This window comes from Coloeus monedula (genome assembly GCF_965178545.1).
Source record: "Coloeus monedula genome assembly, chromosome: 9".
Classification (NCBI taxonomy): Eukaryota; Metazoa; Chordata; class Aves; order Passeriformes; family Corvidae; genus Coloeus; species Coloeus monedula.
The window spans coordinates 310587-333457 of record NC_138789.1 but is presented as its reverse complement, the minus strand read 5'-3'; the positions used below and the strand labels follow the sequence as shown (position 1 = coordinate 333457).

The 22871-nt window shown below is 44.0% G+C and overlaps 1 protein-coding gene across 1 annotated transcript in view; it reads left to right on the top strand.

Annotated features, from left to right (window-relative positions):
• The window catches only part of XPR1 (xenotropic and polytropic retrovirus receptor 1), a 105584-nt gene that overhangs the window by 54099 nt on the left and 28614 nt on the right, over nt 1-22871 (top strand). The window contains exons 3-4 of the mRNA XM_082287646.1: nt 14973-15074; nt 20913-21136. Coding sequence (XP_082143772.1) covers nt 14973-15074; nt 20913-21136 — 326 coding nt within the window. The remainder of the gene's footprint in view (nt 1-14972; nt 15075-20912; nt 21137-22871) is intronic.

Genomic DNA, 22871 nt, shown 5'->3' with positions numbered 1-22871 from the left:
TGTCCCTTACGGAAAACACTGTCTTGGCCTCTGGTGCAGGCTATTTCCTTTGTGCCAGCTGTTCCTCTTGGAGTAGTCTCTAAATTCAGGATGACTTCTTTCTGTGTCTCAGAGGTTAAGGCAGACACATCAACAGATGCTTGGTTAAGTTTACATCCCATTCCCAGGACGCTCCTTTGGTGTGAAATGCAGTTATCTTTCATCCAGCTGAATTTGAGATGACAACAATAGTGGAAGTTCTCACCTCTGGAGAGCAAAGATCTGACAAAGCTTTTGGTGGAGCACCTATCAGTACCGTTTGGGGCTGGATTTTTTTTTCACAAAGAGTTGTTGGAATCCTTCTGGCAACCCCATGTTGTATTTCTGCTGAATCCTGACTGTTTTGTCATCTGCATGCTACCTGCCATGTGGCACATTTCATATACTTGTTTGGCAAAGGAGAGGAAAATACATCCATGTTCTGCTTTAAAAATAGTGCCGCCGTCTGTAAGACCACTTGTGTTGTGTGGGGGGATTGCCGTGCTAACACTGTCTCTGGAGGCAGATTGATAGCTACAGAATTGCAGTTTCGGGCTGTGTGTGTGTGAATCAAGTGATAAAACAGCCAAGAAACCTGAAAATTAATTCATATGTTCTGTGTAAGTTTGCAGGGTGGGGGGGGCTTTAATCTTTTGGACTACTTTTTGGTTAAAAATTACCATTATTTCAGAGGAAGGGCAAGAAGCTTCATGAGAAGCTAAGGTGACTCCAGTGGGCCAAAAGAGGTGGCTGAGAGCTCGTTTAGCAGGAATAGAGGCTGTGTTTCTAATGCAGGGTAACGGAGACCGAACCAGAAAGGAGTAACTCTTGTTGGCAGCAGGACCAAGCGCAGCATCAGCAGCTTCCCTCCCCAGAGCCACAGAGGGCAGGCACACGAGTAGTATTGCTGTCACGTGTACATTTGTCTGTATATTGGAAACCAGGCTGGTTCAGTGTTGGCAAACATGAGGGGTTTTCAGTTTGAGACTTATCTTTGAGGTTAGTTGTGAGCTTTGTCCTCCAGGAAGCTCTGTGTGCATGGATATGGACATTTTCTTGTGTCTCTGGCTTATATTTCCACTTCATTCATTCCATCCTGTCCCTCCTAACCCACCCCTGTGTTCTTTAATGACTGTAATGAATTAATGATTTTATGTAAATGTGGTGTTTGATGGACTGAGGAGGTGTGCCTTGGGACTTGTTTAAGCTGTCACTTAGGAAATGCATCATCTGCTTCATGTTTTCTGCAATTGCACTCGGTTTGATTTTTCCTTTATTCCTTTCCCTCTTCTAATTCTTTTCCCCCTCAAAACAGTTCTTTAAGCATGTTTAGACCTTTTGCCTGGATTTAGAGGATTTAAGTCTATTTTTCCGCCTCTGTGTCCTACCCCCCTTATTTTCCACCCTAAATGTAAAGGGAAAAAAGCAACCATCCCTACATTACATACCTGATTGCTATTCAGTTCCCAGGGGAGAGGCACTGAGAGCTAAATGCAAGGGCTGGAGGTCTGGGCTCTCTGGTTAGATTCACTGAATGTCACTAATTAGAGCAGAGTAGCCACTTACATATTTATTCATGTTTCAGAACAGTTGGTGAATCAATTGAGTGAATGAACTGGGGCAGCTTCTGTTCTTCTTGTGTTGAGTTTGCTGAAGGACCGACCCCCAAACCGTATATGCTTAACCCCCAACTCTGCTGAGTTGGTTCTTTGTGCCTTGCTGGTATAGACCGGCATGGATGTAACAAAACTTCATTTCTGTGTGACTTTTAGATGATGCTTTTTCCACTCCCCTATCTTCTGCTGCTGAAAAGGAGCTGATTCCAGCCTCTGAAATACTTGCCAAAAATAAAAAAAATTATTCTGGTGAGACGAAAGTGATGATGCTACCTTTAAGGCCATCCTCACCGTTCTTGATGGATTAATTTGCCTAAAGCTTAAATTAAAATCCTTGCAGGACTTGAAATGAGGACAGCAGCCACTTGTGCTGCTGCACGAACAAACCGGCACAGAAGAACCTTGCAGTGCACGGTGGATTTTTTTTAGACGGTGCAGATGGATTTCCCCCGTAAACACCTTGAAGTGTTGCCTTTCACCAAAATCCTGTCTGAATTTAGCTCCTAATTGATAATAGCTCATTTACGTGGTGGGAGCAGGCTGGTGACAGCCTCCTGGTCCCCCCTCGCTGGGAGATTTGCATTCCATCTGCTCTGGCTGTTGATTAGCAGCATGCCGGCTACATGAGCAGTGCTTCTGGATGCTGCGGTCATCTGTTGCGATAAAATTCTTCTGTGAGGGCACAGCCACAGAGCTCGGAGCATGGTTAGGGCAGCGAGGAGAACCATGCTGGGGGTTGCTGCTCCGGGCGGTTTGGCTGGAACGTGCATGGCTGGCTCCGGGTTTCCTGGAGCACGGCAAAAGCTTTCCAAGCCCTGGTGGACAGGACTCCGAGCTCCTCCCTGCCTCCTGCAGCTGCAGTTTGGAGTGCCCGTCTCTCCCATTCCAGCTGTACCACCCACACTTCAAATAAGGATCAGCCTTTAATTTTACAGGTTTGCAAAGAAAAAGGTTTCAAGTCAACCACAGCTTCAAAGTGGGCAGTGTCTTGTCAGCTGGTGCCTGGCAAAGTTGCTGCGTACACAGCACACAGGTTTCTGTGGGAAGATATCCATAGATGATTTATTCAAGTTTATTGAAAGTACTGTTGCTCTGTCCGTTTGCACAACTGATGCTGCAACTGGGACTTAAATTTAGGCTTTTTGCCACTGTCACGAATAGGGGCAAAATAGAATTAAATGTGGTGGCTGTGACACGTCCTTTGAAATGTAAATAAGAAGTGACTTAGGAAGTTGGGCTATTGGGTTTTTTACCCTCAGCATACTTCGGGTTTGTGTTTGGATGCAAAACCTTTCCGTTGGCAGTTACTTCTGCAGTTTGTGTATTCCCTTCCCACCAGGTTTTGTTCGGGAAGTGATAGAAATTACTGAATGGTTCCTTTTGCCTTTTTATTTACCAAGTGCCAGCAGTGCTGTGCATTGAGCCTGGGGGAAATGCGGGGGGGAAGTCACATGCCTCTCAATCTTTCTGCTCATTTGGGGTGTAAAAATCATTTTCAGTTCCAGTCTGGCAGGGATAGTCCAAGTGGAGATACCCAGCCCGTGTGGTTTCTGGCTAGGGACTTGTGCTGTGCAAAATGAAAGAGATTTACTTGGAAAACAGACAAACAAACAAGTGCAGTCGTGGTTTCTGCTGCATTTCAGTCTTAAACTAAAATTACCCCTGGAACACAGTACCTCTGTTGAGGAGTTGAAGTGGGCATAGACTTCCAAATCAATCCCTTTGAAAGACTATCTTCTCTCCCCTTGAAGGAAGGACATTTGAACTGGAGCTTATTCCTTCCATATACTTAAATCATAGCAAAGTGGCATCTGAGGAATGCTGCCTTTGCTTGAATTGGATTTAAACAAGCCCTTCAAGTGCAGGGCTGAGAAGAAGGGAAGGCAAGGGGTGCTACCTGAGCGTGTGTTTAGAAGAAAACACCTCCAAACTTGTGGGAACCTGCAATGGAGAGCTTCTGCTTATCTTGAATTTACCACAGTGTCTCCGGGCGTGCTTCAATCCATGTGTTTTAATTAATCCAGCAGGGTAGGGCTCAGCTGGGTGGCTGTGCACTGTGTGAGCAAGGAGGAATATAACCTTGGGTAGGCTTTGTAGTGTTGTGGAGAGGATCCTACAACATCTGTTGCTGTAATAATGTAAGAACTAAAGCAGAAGAATTACTGCCCTGAGTGGAGAAGCACCTACCTTAATGTTAGTTTGCTGGTGTTTTAGCTAGAATTATATAATTTAAGAAGAAAAATACTGTTTTAAATTGTGCTAAATGTTTAGGAAGATGCTGTTGTAAACATTTATGAGAACTAACAATCTGTTCTGTTCCTGAACGTGGTCTGACTGTAAGGCCCTCTGGTAAAATCTTGCACAGAGCCACTCTCGAGCCCTGTGTCATTTCTCTGAGTTACCTCTGAAATGTATTTTTCTTCATCTGATAACTGCTTGCTTATTATCTTCTTGCTAACTGTTTGCCTTTACTAGCTAGTAAAATAAAAAAGGAAAAATGAATTTGAGTAGTGTTGGCTCCCTGGGGGGAAATTAAGCCATTGAGAGCATGTTTGAAGTAGGTTTGTCTTTGTACCATGTGCTCGCTGTACTCCATATAGGGAGCCTGTTGTTGGTTCTGCATCATTTGTTTTGTCTTTCTAGTTGCTCTTGATATTAATTGAAGTCTTTCCCAAGACACAGTTCTGTTAATCTTCCTTTTGTCATTTCCCTCCTCCTCCTGCCCTCAAGATCTCCAGTGAACATGCTCTCCTGTGTCTGAAAAGAGCTCTAAAAGTACCATTGTTGTTGCTTTTTTAATGGTGATGGTCCATTTATTCACCTGTTTTGGTTTTTTTCCACCAGTGATAGTGTTTCTAATTGTTTGCTTAGCATCTGAATTTTATATGGGCTGTAATTGTTTTAAGGATGCAAATAGTTTCCTGGAGTGATGGGTATATGTCTCTTCACAGCTCCAATTATGCAAAATGTTTTCAATTAGCTGTAATTCCCTTCCCTGCCTCCCCCCAGACACACGGAGCTGAGCAGGGTCTCTCCAGGGACGCCGGTGTGCTTTGCTGGAGCAGCCTTTCCCCTTCCACATCGCATCCTGTCCCGGCAGCCTGAGGATCAGGAAGCACACTCTGCTACTCCTTTTGTTTTTCAAAAGTTAAAATGCTATTAACCACACCACTTCCCTGAAAGTTTTCAGTGTCTCGAAGGAGGAGATATTCACTCCATCTTTTGAATCCCACAATTTTGCCATCAGCGATGGAAATAAATGGCCATCCTGAACTGCAGAGCTTTTCCTTGAGCTTCTCCCTTGCTGTGCAGAGCCACAGCAAGTAGTAAAGTGCTTTCTACAGTTCTGGTGCCACCCAAAGGGGGATGCTTTAGATGGTCTGATGGCTAAACGTGAAAGGGCAGTTTCTGGGGTGTCTTTGCACAGAACAATTGCCAAGAGTTGACCAAAATGTTCCTGTAAGCTTTGAGGTGGTTCTGGCTGAGGTCACCACCTCCATGTCTGGTGGAAGGTGTCCCTGCCAATGACAGAGGGGTTGGAATGAGATGGTCTCTCAGGTCCTTTCCAACCCAAACCATTCCATGATGATGATGATGTACAGTGACAGAGGACAAGGAGAAAGCAGAGGAGTTTCCTGACAGAAAGAGTTGTTGGAGGGAGGCTTTATTGAAAAAGGATTGTGGGTGTGGGTTGTGTTTGCTTAGGTAACACAGAGGAGAGGTCCATGCCTTCTGCCTCATACAAAAAAGATTCCTGCCTTCAAAACAAAGCTAACTCTGGTTTGCTGATGAATCACAGAATTATTTGCAGCTGGATGAAGTAACTGAGTTTAAATGCCTTCATCCCTCAAAAGAAATACTTTGAAGCCCTCTAAACACTTTGTCTGTAGTTGGAGTATATTTTTCTTCCTATTCTGCCTCAAAGTGACCTCACTGCTTGTTGTAGGCCTTATATTGGCCCCTAATTCTTACTCCCTGCCTGACAGAATCCATCAGGGAACTGAGGAGGTCGAGACTCACCTTTTCCAGCCAATCCTCGTGTGTTTGCTGGGTGCAAGGACTCAGAAAAGTGCTTGAGTCCAAAGCAAGATTTTGTAAAAACTGATTTGATGCCTTCTGTGTTACTCATCAATCAGGAAGGGTGGGTCCAGTGTACAGGTCCAGTTCTTGCAGCTATTGAAGCCCTCCCCAGGAAAAGCAAGCTGGGCTTGGTCCTACAGCATGCATGCAGAGCTTGGACAGGGCATGGCTTTAATACTGAGATACAGCATTTCTTAAAGCTCTCAGAGTGTATATCCTGCTGCTGGCCACCTGCAAGTCTTGATGAAGAGCAGAGCTGCTTAGATTTCCCAGTCTCAGTTGGATGAGTGTGGCCAGGGCGCGGTGGCTGGTGGTGCAGGTGATCAGGCTGGTGGTGATCTGCTTGTCAGGCTGCCCTTGCAGGGATGGCTTTATCACTGGGAGAATGCTGATAGGATCTGAGCCTCTTGTTACAGCATAAATTAGCACTTCTCTTGCTGCATTTGCTCATGCACAACCTGATATTGCCAGCAATTTAAAAAGAAAAATCAAATGTACATATACTCTGTAGAATATATTGGGTGGAGGGAGAGAGGGAAAGAAAGTGGGGGAGAAAGCACTGAAAGAACAAAACTTAAACTCTATTTCAAGATGGTTCTGCCCTGCATTTGTCTTGTTCATCAGATGTGTGGGTGGCAGTTCAAGTCTGTCATCAGACCCAGCAGAAGATGCCCCTGAAGGATGTCTGTGGAGGGGACAGTGGCCATTCTGTCCAAGAGTACCTTGATCAAGGCATTGCCCATTTCAAAGGTCCAGCTTGCATAACAAAATGTTGCTGCAATCACTTGTGTAACTCCACGTCACAGCGAATTCTCAGTTTACTTTGTTTTCCAACTTTTGTTTTCTTCTTTTAAGCATTTTACATTTTTACACCAAAACAAAGTATTTGAGGGGACTCTGAGCAACCTGGTCTAGTTGAAGGTGTCCCTGTTCTTTGCAGGGGAGTTGGCCTAGGTGGCCTTTAAAGGTCCCTTCCAACCCAAACCATTCTGCAATTCTGTGATTTTTATTTCTATGCAGAATTGCTTAAAGCAGACTGAAATATCCCAAAACTGTTTGAACATCAGCTGTGCTGGAGTACACAGAATTAGCCAGTTTGCATCCAAGCTAGGGATGGCTTTTCCCCATGAGGGTGTGGTGAGAGAGTTGGAGAAGGCAGGACTGGAGGCACACGTGGTGCTGGAGCCTTGGCAGGAGGGGAGGTGCCGCTGAGAGACCAAAGCCTGGATGTGTTCAATCTGCTTTAATTTAATAATCCAGACTTTTCCTGTCTTCATATCAAGGGTATTGGCACGTGAATCCAACTCCAGTGAGCTTCTCCAGTGTCACCTTGTCAGCTGAGCTGTGGGGTAATGCCTTGAGTCATCTCCTGCCACAGGAGAGACGCAGGGTCAAGCAGGTGATGTGATATTCCAGTTAAATCAGTCTAACAGGCCGCTGCTGCCAGAGGGGGAATCTCCCTCTCACTGCCTCCTCCCTGCATGCAAGGAGCTCTTTCAGAGGGCTAAACCACAGGAAACAACTTTATTGATCAGCTAGGTTTGTAATGCCTTTTAGTTTCAATGCTGGGTAGTTCTTTAAGTACCAGATTAACTTCCCAAACTGGTTCACTGTGGTCTTGGATGGGCAGCAGCACCAGAGCAAGGAAAAGGGCATCGTGTGTGTGTCTAGGAGAGGGCATAAAGGACAGCCATAACTACTGCTAAAATTCCCCAGAACTCCTCCTCCATGTGGTGTTCCTAGGGAAAACTTACATACAAGGCTTAAAAGTGCACTGTATCAAATTCCTTGAACTGACTGTAATCTCAGTTTTGTTTTAATTCTTCTCCTCTTGGTGGTTATGTCAGATGTTCTGACAGTTTCTGTGCACTTTTAATGAGAAGGTAATTGTTGCTGCTCAGTGAAATTTTGGAAGTAAAACTTATGCAAGCTGGAGGCTCAATAAAAGGAGCATAAACAGTCATTTTATTATGAAGCTTTATTTCCTGACAGAAACCTTTTTTGCTTGATTAAAATATTCACAATATCGAATTTACATCTTTCTTGATAAATAAGAATGCACATTAAAAAATATTATAAATTTTCCTTCTATTTCTCTTTCCATGCCACCTTCCACCTCCATTCAGGAGATGGGGCAGAGAAAGAATATTTGTGGGTCTGAGGGTGAGGGATCTCTGCTGTATTCAGCACTGTTTGAGTTTCCTTTGAGTGCCTCTTGCTGCTGCATTTCCAGTCCCCATTGTCTCCATGGGGTTCCAAGGCCTTCTCCCCATGGATGTCCCCAGTGTTTTTAGCACTGCTTTGGGAGCTGGCCCGGACCTCTACAGCTTGGGGTGATCTTGCCCTACCTTTCCTGGAGCAATATTTGTTCAAGTGTTGCTTGGCTAAAAGGTCAGGAGCACTTGTCCAGTTAATCAGCAGAGGGTTTGCTAAATCCATGGAGCTCTTCCAGGCTGAAGGGAGAGGTGGGGAAGGTGACTGTATGGAAAAACTGAAGTTTGAACTCTGAGCGCCTGAATTTGTATCAATAATTCTGTTATTGGTTTTCCATGCTGCTGTGTGCTCTTCTTTTATATTTTTTCTTCTTGGTTTAAGGACCAAATTGGACGTCCTTATTTCCATCCATGTGTTTTAGCAGAAGGAAGATCTTTTTCAGGCAGGTTTGTAGCTGCATAAAACACAGCCATGCTTATTTACTTGAGGTCCATTCAGGTACTGCTTAGCTTTTTATTTGGTGGCCCTGTCGCTGATGAAAGGGGAAGAAAGATCATCTTGGCTGCAGCATTGCTCAGACCGAAGGCTGATGAAGAGGGAATGGATGGCAGCACTGAACTGTTGTCTCACGTAGCAGCAGCCAGAGGTGCAGGGGCCAGTTTGGATCTTGCCTGTGAGAGGCTGGAATATCTCTGCTTTCCTTAACCTCTGGTGCGTTATCTGCGGTATGGGTGTTTGTGCAACCGTAATTGCTGCTGTCTTGTCTTGTTTTGGTGAAAAGCAGCACTGGAGGCAGCAGGTGAGCAGCTGGAGGAGGGTGCAGGTGCGTTGTGTAAGCCGGGAATGTCCCGCTGTGGTCCTGGCAATCCCACAAAGCTGTTGGATCTCCGTTTGCATCGCTGGCTCTTCGTCACAACCCAGCATACATGGCCTGGACAGGTTCTGGTATGTACCAGCTGAGTAACTCAACCCTGGTGTTCTCCATTCTTTGTCTGGGAGTAAAGGTCAACATGAAATTTGACCCTCAGTTCCTGCTGGCTGTCTTTCCTTCGCCCCGGGGTGTGTGGCAGTATTTCTGGTCTGGCTTATTGGGAGACTTCTGCAAAAACACACATAGATCTTTACTTTCTTTCTTGAAAAGAGAGGAATTTCAAGACGGCTGTTAACCAGGGAAAGCAGGTATTGAGCAGGTATTGATGTCTCCTGGCATCCAGGTCTGTCATCCTGTATTATCATCAATATTTTTATGGTAGGTTTTGAAATATTACTGGGATTTGTGCTGCTTTTCTTTAAATTTTTGATTTTTTTTTTTTTCTGTGGCAAGTTTCTGCCTAGCTGTCCTTCAAATCTGAGGTACCACATAAGCCTCAGTTTTATAATTCTGCTGGGAGTAGTGAATCTCCTAATGGTACAGACATGAAGCATTAGTGACTCCCCTGGAACAGCTGACAAAGACTAGCACTGCCTTCCTTGCTTGCAGAAGGACGGATTATGAGTGCTGGATGCTTGTTTAAGGAAGAGCACCTGTAGGGCAGCTGTGCAGCCGCCCTGCAGACTGCAAAACCTGACACTTGAGCTGTCTTCTCACATCTGGCTACTGCACTGCCTGGTTTTTCTGCACCTGAAGACACAGTTCATACCAGGACGCTGTCATTGCTTTAGAATCTGTGTTTACAGAGTCACAAATATAAATAATTTATAATAGACGCTTGGTTGGATGTCTAGCTTGTAGGCATGTTGTGGAGGCTGCTTTTCCTTTCCAGCTAAACAAACCATCTGTAAGAATCTGGCTGGTTTCCTTGTAAGATTTCAGTGATGCAGTCTAAAAAATAAGGATTTTTACCAATCTGAAAATCATCGTTTCTAAAGGTATTTTGAAATAGATTCTGTTCTTTCTGGGTTAATTGGTAAAAACAATGAAATGGTGAACCAAAACCTGAGAGAACTTGTGTTGGTGACCTGCAGCAGTTCTTGCCCCCTCCTTCCTCAGCCCACACATGAAATCTGCATGTGCAGGCAATGCCAGCCTCATTTGCTACCGGAGTGGTCATTTTTCATTGCTAGGTTTAAGGCAATAATTTAATAACCAGATCTAATTTGGGCTGAAGGATTCATTAAATGGAGAGCTGACCAGCTCATCTGTGATGGCTCAGAAAACCAGGTATATCCTGCTTTGAATTTTCTTGACTTTTTTTTTTTCTTAATATCAACTACCTCATGAAGCTTCTTCCCTGATGGTTTTACAATGTTTTAATTCGAGGTCCACTTTTGGTCGATGGAATAAATTCCATAAGAGATGCACACCATTACATGGGCAGTTTGCAGCTCAGGTGTTAGGGTGGAATAACATGAATGCAAATGTTCCTTTATTTGCAAGCAGGGTTGGCTTCCTCCCTCTTCCTACAGCAAGAATAAGTCCTAGGAAGATTTTCTATAGCTGTACTTACAGCACTTAAATTTGGTACAAGCAAACTTTTATTTGCTACAAGATGGGACATAAAAGTGCATGGTGAGTAATTAATTTACTGAAAGTTTCAGTGAATGATCCAATTTCCAGCTGACCCAAGTGTGGGTTTCTGTTGTGAGAAAAGGAGTTGCCTCGTGGAAAAAGCTTTCCTTTGGAAAAATACCCCAATAAACAGGAGTTTAGAAGTACATTAGAAGTACAAAGGTAATCTTTGTCCTTGCATTTATGGGCTCCACAGTTTGATTTTTTTACCTGCAGATTTCACTGTACCGTGTAAAAAGGTTGGGGAAACTAGGATCTTGGTGCTGCAGATCTGTCAAGGGTGTGAGAGAATTGTGATGGTTGAGCAGACAGACAAAGCTGATGGGATTTTGGAGACAGATAGATGTTTTCATTGTAGTCACCCACTTCCTAGCGTTTTGAGTAGCAATAGAAGTGGCTTTTTCTTCTTTTTTTCCCTAGTGTGCCACTGGGCCTAGAAGCATAAGCAGTTACTGTCTTTATAGAAACAAGAAAGCTATCATTTAAATCTTGTTAATTTTTCATACCACAGTTCTGCTGTAGTCCTAGTTGAGCACTGGGTACAGGGTGTGGGAAAATGTAAAAATGTAGTGTATTCAAAATGGTGCTGATGTTACACTTGTGATCTCCTGTTCAGTATTATTTGATGTGTTTAATGCCAATGTTGAGCGTGATTTTTATTTCACTGACTAGATTTCAGATCCCTCCTCATAAATCAAATTGCCTCCTCTCTAGCTGGGGTGTTGAAATAACATTACTCAGATAAAGCTGTTTTGTGGCAAACAGAAGATGATTCAGAGAGCTACACCTGTGTTGATCACATAACAAAGCTAATCAATCTTCTTTAATTAAATGTCCTTTAAAATTCAGCATGATGAAGAGTAGAGGAGTTATTAAAAATGATTACTTTTAGAGGGCACTGCTCTAACAAAGAAAACTTTTACTGGTGTGTTCTTGCAAGGGAGGGAGTGAGCAGAGGTGCCTGGGATGCTGATCATTTGTTTATATGCTACAGCTGCAGAAAATGAGAAATTAAATCAACAGTTGAGAGGAGAAGTGAGAAATGAGTGCTTGGGGCAACTTAGGATTGCAGTTTGGATATTAATTTTTCAACTTCCAAGTTCTACTGTAGGTGTGCCAACATCTGAGCTCTGTAAACCTGAAGATGTGGCATGGGGGGGGGGGAGTACCTCCAGATTGCTGCTGGGTTGGGCTTTGCAAGTACAAGCAAGAGACTTGCAGGCTTCCTGTGGGTTTTTTTGTGCAGGCCAGGGAATCCGGAGGAAGATGAGGTCGGGAAGCTGCAGTATTGATCAGACTGTCTTCTTGGCAGCCTCGTTCATGGCAGCTCCGCAGAGCTGAGGGTGAATGGAGTGTTAAGGCTATAGGAGAAGAACAAAAGGAAGGTTAGGCCGGCCCTCGTTGGCAGCAGGAGCTGGATGCCTTTTGGAAGCAGCCCCTGTTGTCATGGAGCTGCCGAACCCAAGGCCGGGTTCTGGCGCTGTGATTTTCCCACGGCAAAGCGCGTGGTCCTGTCCCAGCCTTGGGGGGAATAAATAAAGGCAGCAGCCTTGGCAGCGCTTCTCTGTTATTGCAGCTCAGGGGCTGCGGTGCAGTGGGACCGGGACCAAAGGGAAACCTTTTCTTCACAGACATTCCTGATTTTTATTTTTAAGGCTGGCATCTACCCTGGTCTGCAAAATACCTTATATAAGGCGGTGTTTGACATTTGGAGAAGGATTTTGAATGGTTTATATAGAACTTGCTCTCCTCTGAGTCAGCAATGTTTTGAGGTTGAGCTAGAGACCTGAATTCCTAATCTCAAGGATTTTGGAAGGGCTTCCAGTAGTAGCTGGTTTGTGTTCAAAGCCCATTTTCCTCTTCTAAACTTTAGATTATGGTCAAACTGTTCAACACACTTATTTGTAATTTCTTGAACTAGTCAGTAATTTACAAAACAAGATCTTTACTGTGATATTTGGCATAGATTATGTTAGTGTAATGCTATGTTGCTTTACTGAGCTTTTTGCTATCTTAGAAGGTGCTATTTTGCTTGCATAGAAATATTCCTGCTTGACTTTATGGACAAAAAGTATTTTCCATGCTTGAAGAGATTTTTTTTTTTTTCCTTCATCCTTTGTTAGTTCCAGTGTCTGTAGTGTAAAAGCTTGTTTGGTCTTACTGTTATTCTGTGAATGTACTGAAACATAGCAACAGGCAATGGCAAAGAGCTTTGGTGTTTCCAAAGCAGGGAAGCAGTGAGCCTCTGTGCTTTTATTTCTTTATGACTTATTTTTAAGTGCAGGAAATGATGGTTTCCCCATGTCAGAAAGCATCTCTAGGTAAACTTTTCTCCCAGACATGGGTAAACTCTTTGGGCTGGGCAATTCTCCTTTCAGGCCCATCCTTAGGAGTCAGCTCTGGTTTGGTACCTCCTGATTACTATTATTTGAAAAGTTTCAGGCAGCTAGTGAGTAATAAAATCTCTGCATTTTAAGTATTGCATAGTAATTTCTGCTGCTTCACCCCCTGCTTGTGCTTTGCTGTTGGGTGAAGGATTTAGAAGTCTTGGAGGCAAGTTCAGATCAGCCTTACTGGGAGGGCCCCAGGGTGGGATGTTGTGACTGCAGTTGGGAGTCAGCAGCCCTGGAGCAGAGTTATTTTCTGTCCCTATGGCGTTCCAGCTGCCCGCAAGGAGGGATCTGTGTGGGAGCTCTCTGTGGAGTGGGAATGCTCATTCTTGGTCTAGAGCCCTCGAGCAGGGTTGGAGTGACACCTCGGGGCTGCTGCGGTTCTCCATCAGCAAAGAGGAGCCCAAGCCCTGTCATTCCAGGGTTTGCTTGCTCCAGGGAGGGAGTCTCATCCTTGGGAGTAGCTGCAGAGCTGCAAGTATAATGATTGGCTAAGAAAGGAACCCTGGGAGCCAAAACTTGGGAGTTTGGAACAAGCTTTGGAGCCTTTGAGAATTCTTCTCTACAAGCCCTTGGGTGGTGGAGTTGTAAACACCAGGCATCTGTGCAGAACTGGTTATTTTCTCTCTGTTTACTCCTTAAAGTATCATCAAACTCCAAAAGAAGACAGACTTCTTCTAGGGTTGCCCCTGCACTGCAGTTTTGGGTTGTGTTCTTTACTCTTTCCATAGCATCTCTTAAAAATGGTGCTGAAGTGTGCGTAGGTTTGTGGTGCTTAATATCAGAGCACAAACAAAAAACATCAGAAAAACATATATGTTGAAATTTTGTATTTAAATTTTCTCTTGAGGTTGGTTTTACCTAGAAATTAATCCCAAAAGAAAAAGATTCCTTGGTTGTGACAGTCCAATATGTGAACAAAACTTCTGCGCAGTCATTTGTCTTCTCAATTTGACAGCGTGTATTTCAACGTCTGTTTGAATCTGGTAGAATCAGCACCCCTGGAAGTGTTCAAAAAACATGTGGATGTGTCACCTGGGGACATGGTTTAGTGGTGGGCTTGGCAGTGCTGGGTTAGTGATTGGCTTCAGTCATCTTAATCCAACCGTAAGCAACTCCGTGGTTCTGTGGTCTATTTCTGAATGTTATTGAGACCATAATAAAGTCTTAATTTTCCTGTTTGTTTTAACACTAACCCTTGCAATCCGTGAGAGTGTGTGAAGATTCAGGGGCTGTAACTATGGGAGGGTATGAAGAGTCTGCTTTGCTTCAGCATTAGGAACATTTGGTTTTTGACAGGACTGAAATTGGTAATTATAGCCTGTCTTGATTTTTTTTTTTTTTTTTTTACTCATTAAACGAATTTCTTAATTACTAGAAAATGCATTCTGTCTTTGAGATTCTGCACAGTATTTTTTATAACAACAAGGTGACCAAATTGCTGCTTTAATTTCAGGTTTTGACTTTAATTATGGAATTGTATGTAGTTCTTGCAAAAGAATTAAAACTGTCCCGGAGCAGTGGGGCGAAGGAGAGTTGTGAATCTGATCACAATCACTATAATTAGGCCTTTTCCTTTCAGCTTTGCTTATGAGAGAAAATTTTTCTTTTCCAGCAGGGAAGCTCCCACACAGTTTTCTGTATGGATTTCTGTATGGATTTTAGTTTGCTGTGATGCTGGGTTTGTTTTTGAAGGATTACCCTGACGAGAAGGTGGGAATGGTGCCTGAAGTCAGTGAGTCCCCTGGAAGATAAAAATCTGGTACTTTCCTTCTGAATACAAATGTTTGCTAAGCTGGAGTGAGCGATTCTGGTCAGCTTTGGTCTTCAAACACAAGCTGGGTTAGGAAGCAAAAATAAAGCTTGTGAGACCTGGAATGGCACTTGAAGGATCAAAAAAGGTGATGGGAACTTTGGTCAGGGTGCTGTTACTGCTGATACGAGTGTGTCCCTCTCTGTCTTGGTGCAATGCCTTGTACAAGCAAAGATGTGCCCCTCGAGCCCTTTGGGCTTGGTTGTTCTCCTTTCTGTGCATGACAAAGATGGTGGATTTATGCTGAAGAACTATTTCCATGGCAGCCACTTGTAAAGTTGTTCCTGTGTCCTTCTGTTACAACTTCTTTGGTTTTCTATTTTGTTTCATAGACACAGATGAAGACACGGTGAAAAGATGTTTTGCCACGTTTGAAGAGAAATTCTTCCAAACCTGTGAGAAAGAACTTGCCAAAATCAACATTTTCTATTCAGGTAAGGTGCTTATTTTTGTGTATTTGTGGAAAATTCAACAACAGAAAAAGGGCCTGAAGGTCCCAAACTTTCAGGATAATCACAGTGGTGGTGCAGATCTACCACCAGGTAATTAGAGGGCGGGTTTGTTTGGAAAACTGCTCTGGTTTAGTCACAGATGTGGAGCTAAACCCTGGTATTTGGGTGGAGGGAGAATGAGTGGCAGGTGATTTCATTTCTTTGAACTTTCAAAGTATCCTACTGAACTTTATGGAGATGCTCTTAAAACTAAAGGACACAAGTCTTTCAGCTTATCCGTGCTGACAACCTCCTGGGCATGTTTTAGGTGTGCTGAGCTTCCCAGCTGGTGTTTCCTGAGCTTCTGCAGGAATAGCTCTCATGGCTGTGTATGGTAGCTTGGTCATCTTGAGGGGTCCAACAAGTTTTTAAACACTGAACTCTTCCTGAAACTCCTGTATCTTTCTGGAGTACACCCGCCAGCAGCAACTGCTGCGGGCTCTGTATTTCGAGTAAAAACGTGGTGATGGTAGGAGTGGGGATTTCTCGGTGTCATATATCAAGTGCTGTTGTTTGTTGTTTTCTCTGAGGAAGTTGCCTTCCCATCCTGTGTTTTGAAAACAACTTTAGAACAGGTTAGTTGGAAATTGACCCTGTAAAATTGCTACAAAAGGCTCGGTGTGCTCTGGCTCCTCCTGCCATTACTCTTCAGATGGTTTTCAGCCTCTTTTGGTGGGGTTTGAAGTGGGGTTTCACCTAGAAAAGCATTTAAATGTAGATACAGCAATGCATTGGCTTCTATACTTCCTCTTAACATGTTGATTTATTAACTTAGGACTATAAACAGGATTTGCAGCACAATATGGGAGCCTTTTCTAGTTCTGATTTTAATCTGGTAACAAAGACATGGCTGAATTGTGCAAAATATTTTCATAACCATTGGGTGATGACTTTATTGCTGGCTGTTTTACTGCCAGCCAGGATCTGGGTTGTGAACTTGAGGATAGCTGAAAGCATGATTGATGCAGTGGCTGAGCATGGCAGCTTCCCTCAGTTCAGCTTCCATCTAGGGAAGTAAATCTCCTTTGGGCTGGCTGTGCCTGTACTCCCAGCTCCCTGGAGAAGTGTGAGTGTCAGGACAAGAGGCAGTTTTTAGGTGGAATTGATACTTTTTTATTAGATCAGCTGGGTTTTACACTTCCTTGGCATTTTTCTGCACGCAGTCCATACGTACCTAACTCAGAGCAGTGCTCTGTGTTGTTTCCCAGGGAGATCTTGTGTTTCTACCCCAGACCTGAGGTTTTTATGCTCAGAAACTTCCTTTCTGAGCTGCACCAAATCCTGTGCACTGCAAGCTAGACTCTGTGCAGGAAGTCCTGTCAATTTAGATGCACAATACAGATTATAATTTTGTCTAATGAGGACCTGCTGCCACACGTGCACCCACATGTACACACCCATTCCAGCATTGTTTAAATGGCATTAATAATGTAGGGTAGGGTTGTTTTTTTTCCCAGCTAGCTGTCATTTCAAAAAGTTCCAGGAGAGAACACATGCAATTTGAAAATCTCCTGCGAGAAGATTAAAATAAGTCTTTTATTTGTGGAGGAGTGACGTGACTTTCATAGAATGGAAACCTGTTATTAGGGTTATTAGCATTGAGCTACAGCTAGAAATGTTCCATCAGCGGTTCCTATCCGTGATTGTGTCAGAAATTTGTGGCGTCGGACCCTATTGTAACTCCAGGCATGTGTTGGCTTGGATTATGACCTGGCACATCCTATTTATTATAGGCTTATTATACAGCTTATTACTCCCCTGTCTTTACTACAGTGAATACTGCTCATTTTCAAGAAAGTCAAGTTTTCTGTTGATCTCTGCTTCGTTTCCTTGACGTCTTTCCCTGGGCTGAGGGATCCTCAGTGAGCATCACCCAGGATTGCCGCAGCACAAGCACCCTCATCCGCGTGGGACGGGCTGCTCCCCCACCCCAGTTCCTCCACGGAGCACTCGGAGCTGGAGGGACTGCTGCAAAATGCCTTTCTTTGCCCTTCCCTGTGTGCTGCCAGCAAACACTGCCTTAATTCTCCAGACCATTATCCCAGCTCAGTGGAAAGGAAAACTGCCATTAACTATATCAGATTTGATACACAATTCGCAATTTTTTTGACTATGCTCAAGAAGATCTGTCCCCAAGTGAAAGAAAAAAGAATTGCAGTAAAATTTTCAGATGGCTCCAGCAGGGGAACGGCTGTTGAAGTGCTGGAGTTTTATCTGTGGTCAATTTTGGTTTGTGTTTCTAGATGGCAGGTTTGTTATATTTTAAATTACCGTCATCAGGATTTGGCTAAACAGCAGCCAGCAAGACTTTCGTGGTTAATTTAGGAATGGTTTTGTTATTTGTAGGAAACCCTGGCTTTAAACTGGGAAGCAAAATATTGAACATAATGTGTACAAGTAGGGAAGGGAAGGAATGCTGAAAGGGCCTACCTAAAATGCCCTGAGCTGGGTAGCTGGCAGGAGGTGCAGGCTGTTGGATTACCTCCTGTCTGCTGAAACAGGCTCTGACCACGGCCATGCCCATCTAAGCTGGAACCTGGAGGGAAGTTTTACTGGCTCCTCAGTGTAATAGTCTTTTTTCCATCATCCTTATGTGTGAACTTCTGTATAAGCTTAGAAAACCAAGTAAAAAACCAACTTGGAATTGCACAGTTGAGGTGATGACTCTTTAGATGCTTTTAGCCAGGATCTAGCAGCATTTTTTGGGCAAAGCTGCTGCTTTATGGCGAGCACTTTTGTTGAAGTCTGCCTCTATTGGATTTCTCGTTAGTCTTTGCCATGAAACTACACTTGAGCTGAGGGCTCAGCGGGCATCAGATCATGCAAAGTGCTGCAACACAACAAGAGAGGTTCCAGTTTCTAAGCTTTTTTCCTAACTCTCTTGAGTGACATATTTTTTAAAGTCACTTTTCAGAGTGTTAAATTAGTGTGGATAGTGCTAAATTAGTGATAGTCGTATACGAATTTTCAATTATTTTGGAGTATGCTGTAAACCGAGAAATTAATTTCTATTCTGCTTTCCTGTTTCCCTGGGCAATTCCCTAGGGGGGTTTCAGAACAGCAGCACACGTTTTGTTTTGTTTGCTTCTGTATTGAGTCTGGATGGTAAAAAAATCATACTTTATTAAGATGGAATGATTTGTGGACAGAATAACTGGAGTCAGAGCAGGAGGGAGAAGGTGGTGACAGGATGGCTGTTTCTCAGGAGTGGCATTTGTTATGGATAGCTGCAGTCATAAATATTTCAAGGCATTGTATTTTCTTTAAATATTGTATTAGGCTGATGGATTTTAAGATTTTTCTGGACACAGGGACAATGGAACAATGCTTTCAATTGAAAATAAAAGTTTAAACTCTTCCATATCTACTGATTTGATCTAAAAAAAAAAATCTCAGTGTATCACGGATGGTTCAATAGATGTTTTCAGTATAGAGAGTGTGAGCTTTATTTATATGAGGGCTTTTGATTCGAACAGATATCTGTTACTTCTTCCCGAGGGAGTTCCTGTAGTGGGGAGGGATTATTGTTTTTGCAGCCTGATCTTGTTGTGGTAAATATCATGTGGTTGTAGGCTGGGGGCAGACAATTCTCACTGTGGGCTGCATTGCCTCTGTTTGATGGAGTCCTTGCCGCTGTGGAAGCTGTCAGAGAGGAGTTGTCCTTTCCTGCATTTTAAATCTTCATCCTTTATTAAAGTTTATAAGCAAGAAAGTCAGAGTTTCAGGCTCCTCTGTACTCTATTTCCTATATTGATCCCCATTTTCTGTTTGGAAAGGCATTCTGCTTCTGGCAAATACGTTATGCAGAGCACTATAAAATTATTTATGGAGTAGGTTTGCTCCTAAAATTAAGCAGAATTGAGTAAGACAAAGGAAGAGTAAATCTTACATCTGAGCGGGGAGCAGTTGAGAATTATCAGTGAGTCGTTATGTAAGATACTAATGAAGATAATTAAATTGGTATCCAGGAGGCTGCTGGGCAGAGCTTTGTGTAGTAGAGGGACCTTGTGGCTCTGTGGTTTCTGGTGCAGTGCTGGGTGGCCTGCTGGGTGGAGGTGGCTCCAGCTCCAACGCTGTGAGCCTGGTCAGCATCTTCCTGGCCAACACCAACACCGTGGTCTGTGACCCTGCTTATCACCAGAGATGCCAAAGCTGTGACTGAAGCTTAGCAGGGGAAAAAAAGCCTGGAAGGAACCAGTTGTACAGAACAAAGAGAATGATAACAGTCTTAACTATGCTGATTTTAGCTTTAAAAGATTGTTATTTAGCCAAAAATATTATTTTCTGAGAGTACATGAAGCAGCGTGTTTAAAGGAACACCTTCTTCATACTTGAGGTGTGAGGAGGAGAGGCAGACTTGTTCTAAAAACACATCAAAATGACATTTAAGTGCAGGTTGACGGCCTCTTTAACCAGTAAATAACGAGGCAATGCTGCTAAAGTGAGGAAAAGAGGGATAAATTATTACAGTGGATCATGTACAGCAGCCAGAAGTGTTGTAACTCCTGATCAAAGCAGAGCTGTGTTTGTCTGTCACCAGGAGCTTGGCAGAGGGGCCGTGCTGCTCTCCAAGCAACAAAATTCAGTGTTGCATTTGAAGTGTGGGGTTTGTCTTCTTTGATTTCTCTAGTGTCACATGAAAAGGCAGTAAACACGTAGTCACTAGCGGGTGCACAGATCTGAAAAACGCTTTGCTTACTCACTGTCATGTCTCATAATATTGTCTAACAGGGTTTTCCCCTAATGCCTCTTGTGCACTTGATTTATTTGGGAAGGAGGAGCAGCCCTTTGCTGGCACTCCGAGTAGCCGTGTGGTCAGGGCTTTGGCATTTGGATGAGCCCCTGTCTGCCTGCTGCCTGCAGCCAGTGTGGGGATGCCTGCCCCGCTGTCCTTGTGCTGGTTTGCAGTCCCCAGGCACAGGCTGGGCCTCTTCCATCCCTAACAGGCGTTTGCGTGGTGCTGGACTGAGCATCCTCTAGGAATCAAAGCTGGGATGGAAGCTGAGAGGTCTCAGTTCCCAGCTAATGCTGCTTTAGGCTCTGCTGAAGGGACAGCCCCTTGATTTTGACCATATTCGTTTATTTTTTTTACTTGAGAACTTGTGTGTTTTATGTAGGTTTAATGAGAAGAGCTTCCTCCTCTACTCTGCCCTTGTGAGACCACATCTGGAGTTCTGCATCCAGGTCCAGGGCTCACAGCACGAGAAGGACATGAGCCCATTAGAGAGGGTCCAGAGGGCTGGAGCACCTCTGCGTAGAGACAGGCTGAGAGAGCTGGGGGTGTTCACCTGGAGAAGAGAAGGCTCCAGGGAGAGCTCAGAGCCCCTTCAGGTGCCTGAAGGGGCTCCAAGAGAGCTGGAGAGGGACTTGGGACAAGGGATGGAGGGACAAGACCAAGGGGGAATGGATTCAAACTGACAGAGGGCAGGTTTGAATTAAATATTAGGGAAAAAATCTTTATTTTGAGGGTGGGGAGGCCCTGGCACAGGGTGCTCAGAGAAGCTGCGGCTGTCCCATCCCTGGAAGTGTCCAAGACTAGGTTGGACAGGGAGGTGTCCCTGCCCATGTCAGGGGCTGGAACTCGATGATCATTAAGGTCCCTTCCAACCCAAACCAGTCTGAGATTCTATTCTGTGAAAAGAGAAATGCGCAGAGCTGTTGAGTGTAACGCGGGATGGGGGAAGGCCACGCACGTTATTTGAGGAATAGGTGCAGTGCTTTTAGGGCTTGCTGGGCCGTCTGTGGCCCTCCCACGTGACTGTCCCCTCTCCCTGCCCACAGAGAAGCTGGCGGAGGCGCAGCGCAGGTTCACGACGCTCCGGACCGAGCTGCAGTCCACCTTGGACGCGCAGAAGGAGGCCAGCGGGGCCTCCACGCTGCAGCGGCGCAGAAAGCCCGTCTTCCACCTGTCCCACGAGGAGCGGGTCCAGCACAGGAACATCAGAGACCTGAAACTGGCCTTCAGCGAGCTCTACCTCAGCCTCATCCTGCTGCAGAACTATCAGGTACCTGCGAGGAGCGGTGCTTTCGCACAGCCCTGTCCTTGAGTGTGCCCTTGAGTTGCCTCAGTCCGCTTTTCATTTATTTCTTCCTTTTTTGGGGGGCCCCTAAACACTTCTAAAGAAAAGGCAGGCACCAGGCAGCTAGCAGTGTGTGTCTGGTTGCTTTTTATTGAGCTAGAAGTGCTAAGCTGCCCTGCAGAAGGACTTTCCTTCTTCCTTTCCTGGGCTGGCTGACCCCAGCACCTTTGTCCAGGCAGGACCTCTTCCTTCTGTAGAGTGTTGTTCTATGCAGGGCTGGAGTGGGCAGGCTGGGGAAGAAGCTTTTTTATCTAATAGTTGTCATGAAACTTGAAATCCTAAAGTACTGTTTCCTCTTGGCGTTACCATGGTAGTGGCTGTGACCTTGCTGTATCAGAATTTCTTGCTAAAACATCAATTTAAAAAAAAATATTTTGATTTCTGCAGGATATAGGCTCATTTGCCTTGAGGTATGAAAACAAATGAATCTTTAGTTGTACTTGGATTTTTGGCCTGGTAAATATTGCGGATGCTGATCTTGTTCCAAAAATTTTGAAATAAAAATCTGGAACTGGTAATATCTTTTTGGCTGGGCTACCTCTTCTGGAGTTAAATGCTCTGAAATGCTTTTGAATGTTTTACTCTGAGGGTTTTTAGCTTGTTAAATAAGAATGTTGGAGCTTATATTGACTACATCTGTATTCAGATCTTTGCCAAATCTTTACTGGTGAATTTTACTAAACAAAATCCACAGTAAGAATAAATTAAATACCACTCTGCTGTATGGACAAAACTTATTCTCCCAAATCTCTGAGTATTTGTACCTCTCCTCAGTGATGTTATCTTTGAGCATATGTCTGGAAACGAGGGGTTTCTTAATAAACCTCTTTAACCATTAGTGATAGTTCCTAGTTCAAATTCTTGGGAAAGGTGTATCTGTATCTTTTTAGGAATGGAGTGAAGCAGCATCACCTGCTGTGATTTCTTCACTTGCATTTGTTTTCTTTTTAAAAAGAAGACAGCTATACTTTTAGTTACAAAAAATCAATTCTGAGGCTTGATGAAGAATTTAAATAGGGGATGACATTGGCCATTCCTTTGGGAAATCTTTTCCTGCTGTTCCTCAGTGAAAAAAGGCGTGTTGCACACTGATATTTTTGCTTTTTGCTACCACGAGTCCAGACCCCCACTGTAAGTCTACTAAATATTGATCTAAACCCCATCTGGTTTTTGATGGCTTTCACAGTTCATAGAGGCAGCAGAGCTGCTTTCTGCAACATAACTCCAGGGAAAGAATGAGAAAAATTCCTTCAAATTGGTCCCGAAGTTGAGGACAAGGAACACAAGCGTGAAAACAGATGTAAAACTAAATCCCAGAGTGCTACTGCTGTTAATCACTCTTGAGCTTGAAATATAACAACAAGGAATATTCAAGCTCTTGTAGTTTTGGAGAGAAGAAAAAACAATAACCTGGTGGGAGGATGATGCAGCTGAGCCCTTCATGTAGGAGATAAAGTGAAGTCAATAGCAGCAATATAAATATCAAACTGGCTTTGATGAAATGCTGACGCCTTGAGTTGGGTTACTGAGGAAGGAAAATCCACCTGAAGCAGATTCCTCAGTCTCTTAGGGCTGAACAAGAGCACAGGTTTCATACATTCACTCCTGAGATGCACAAACCAAACGTCAAGAGAAGCTATAAGCAGCCTCCAGGGCAGCT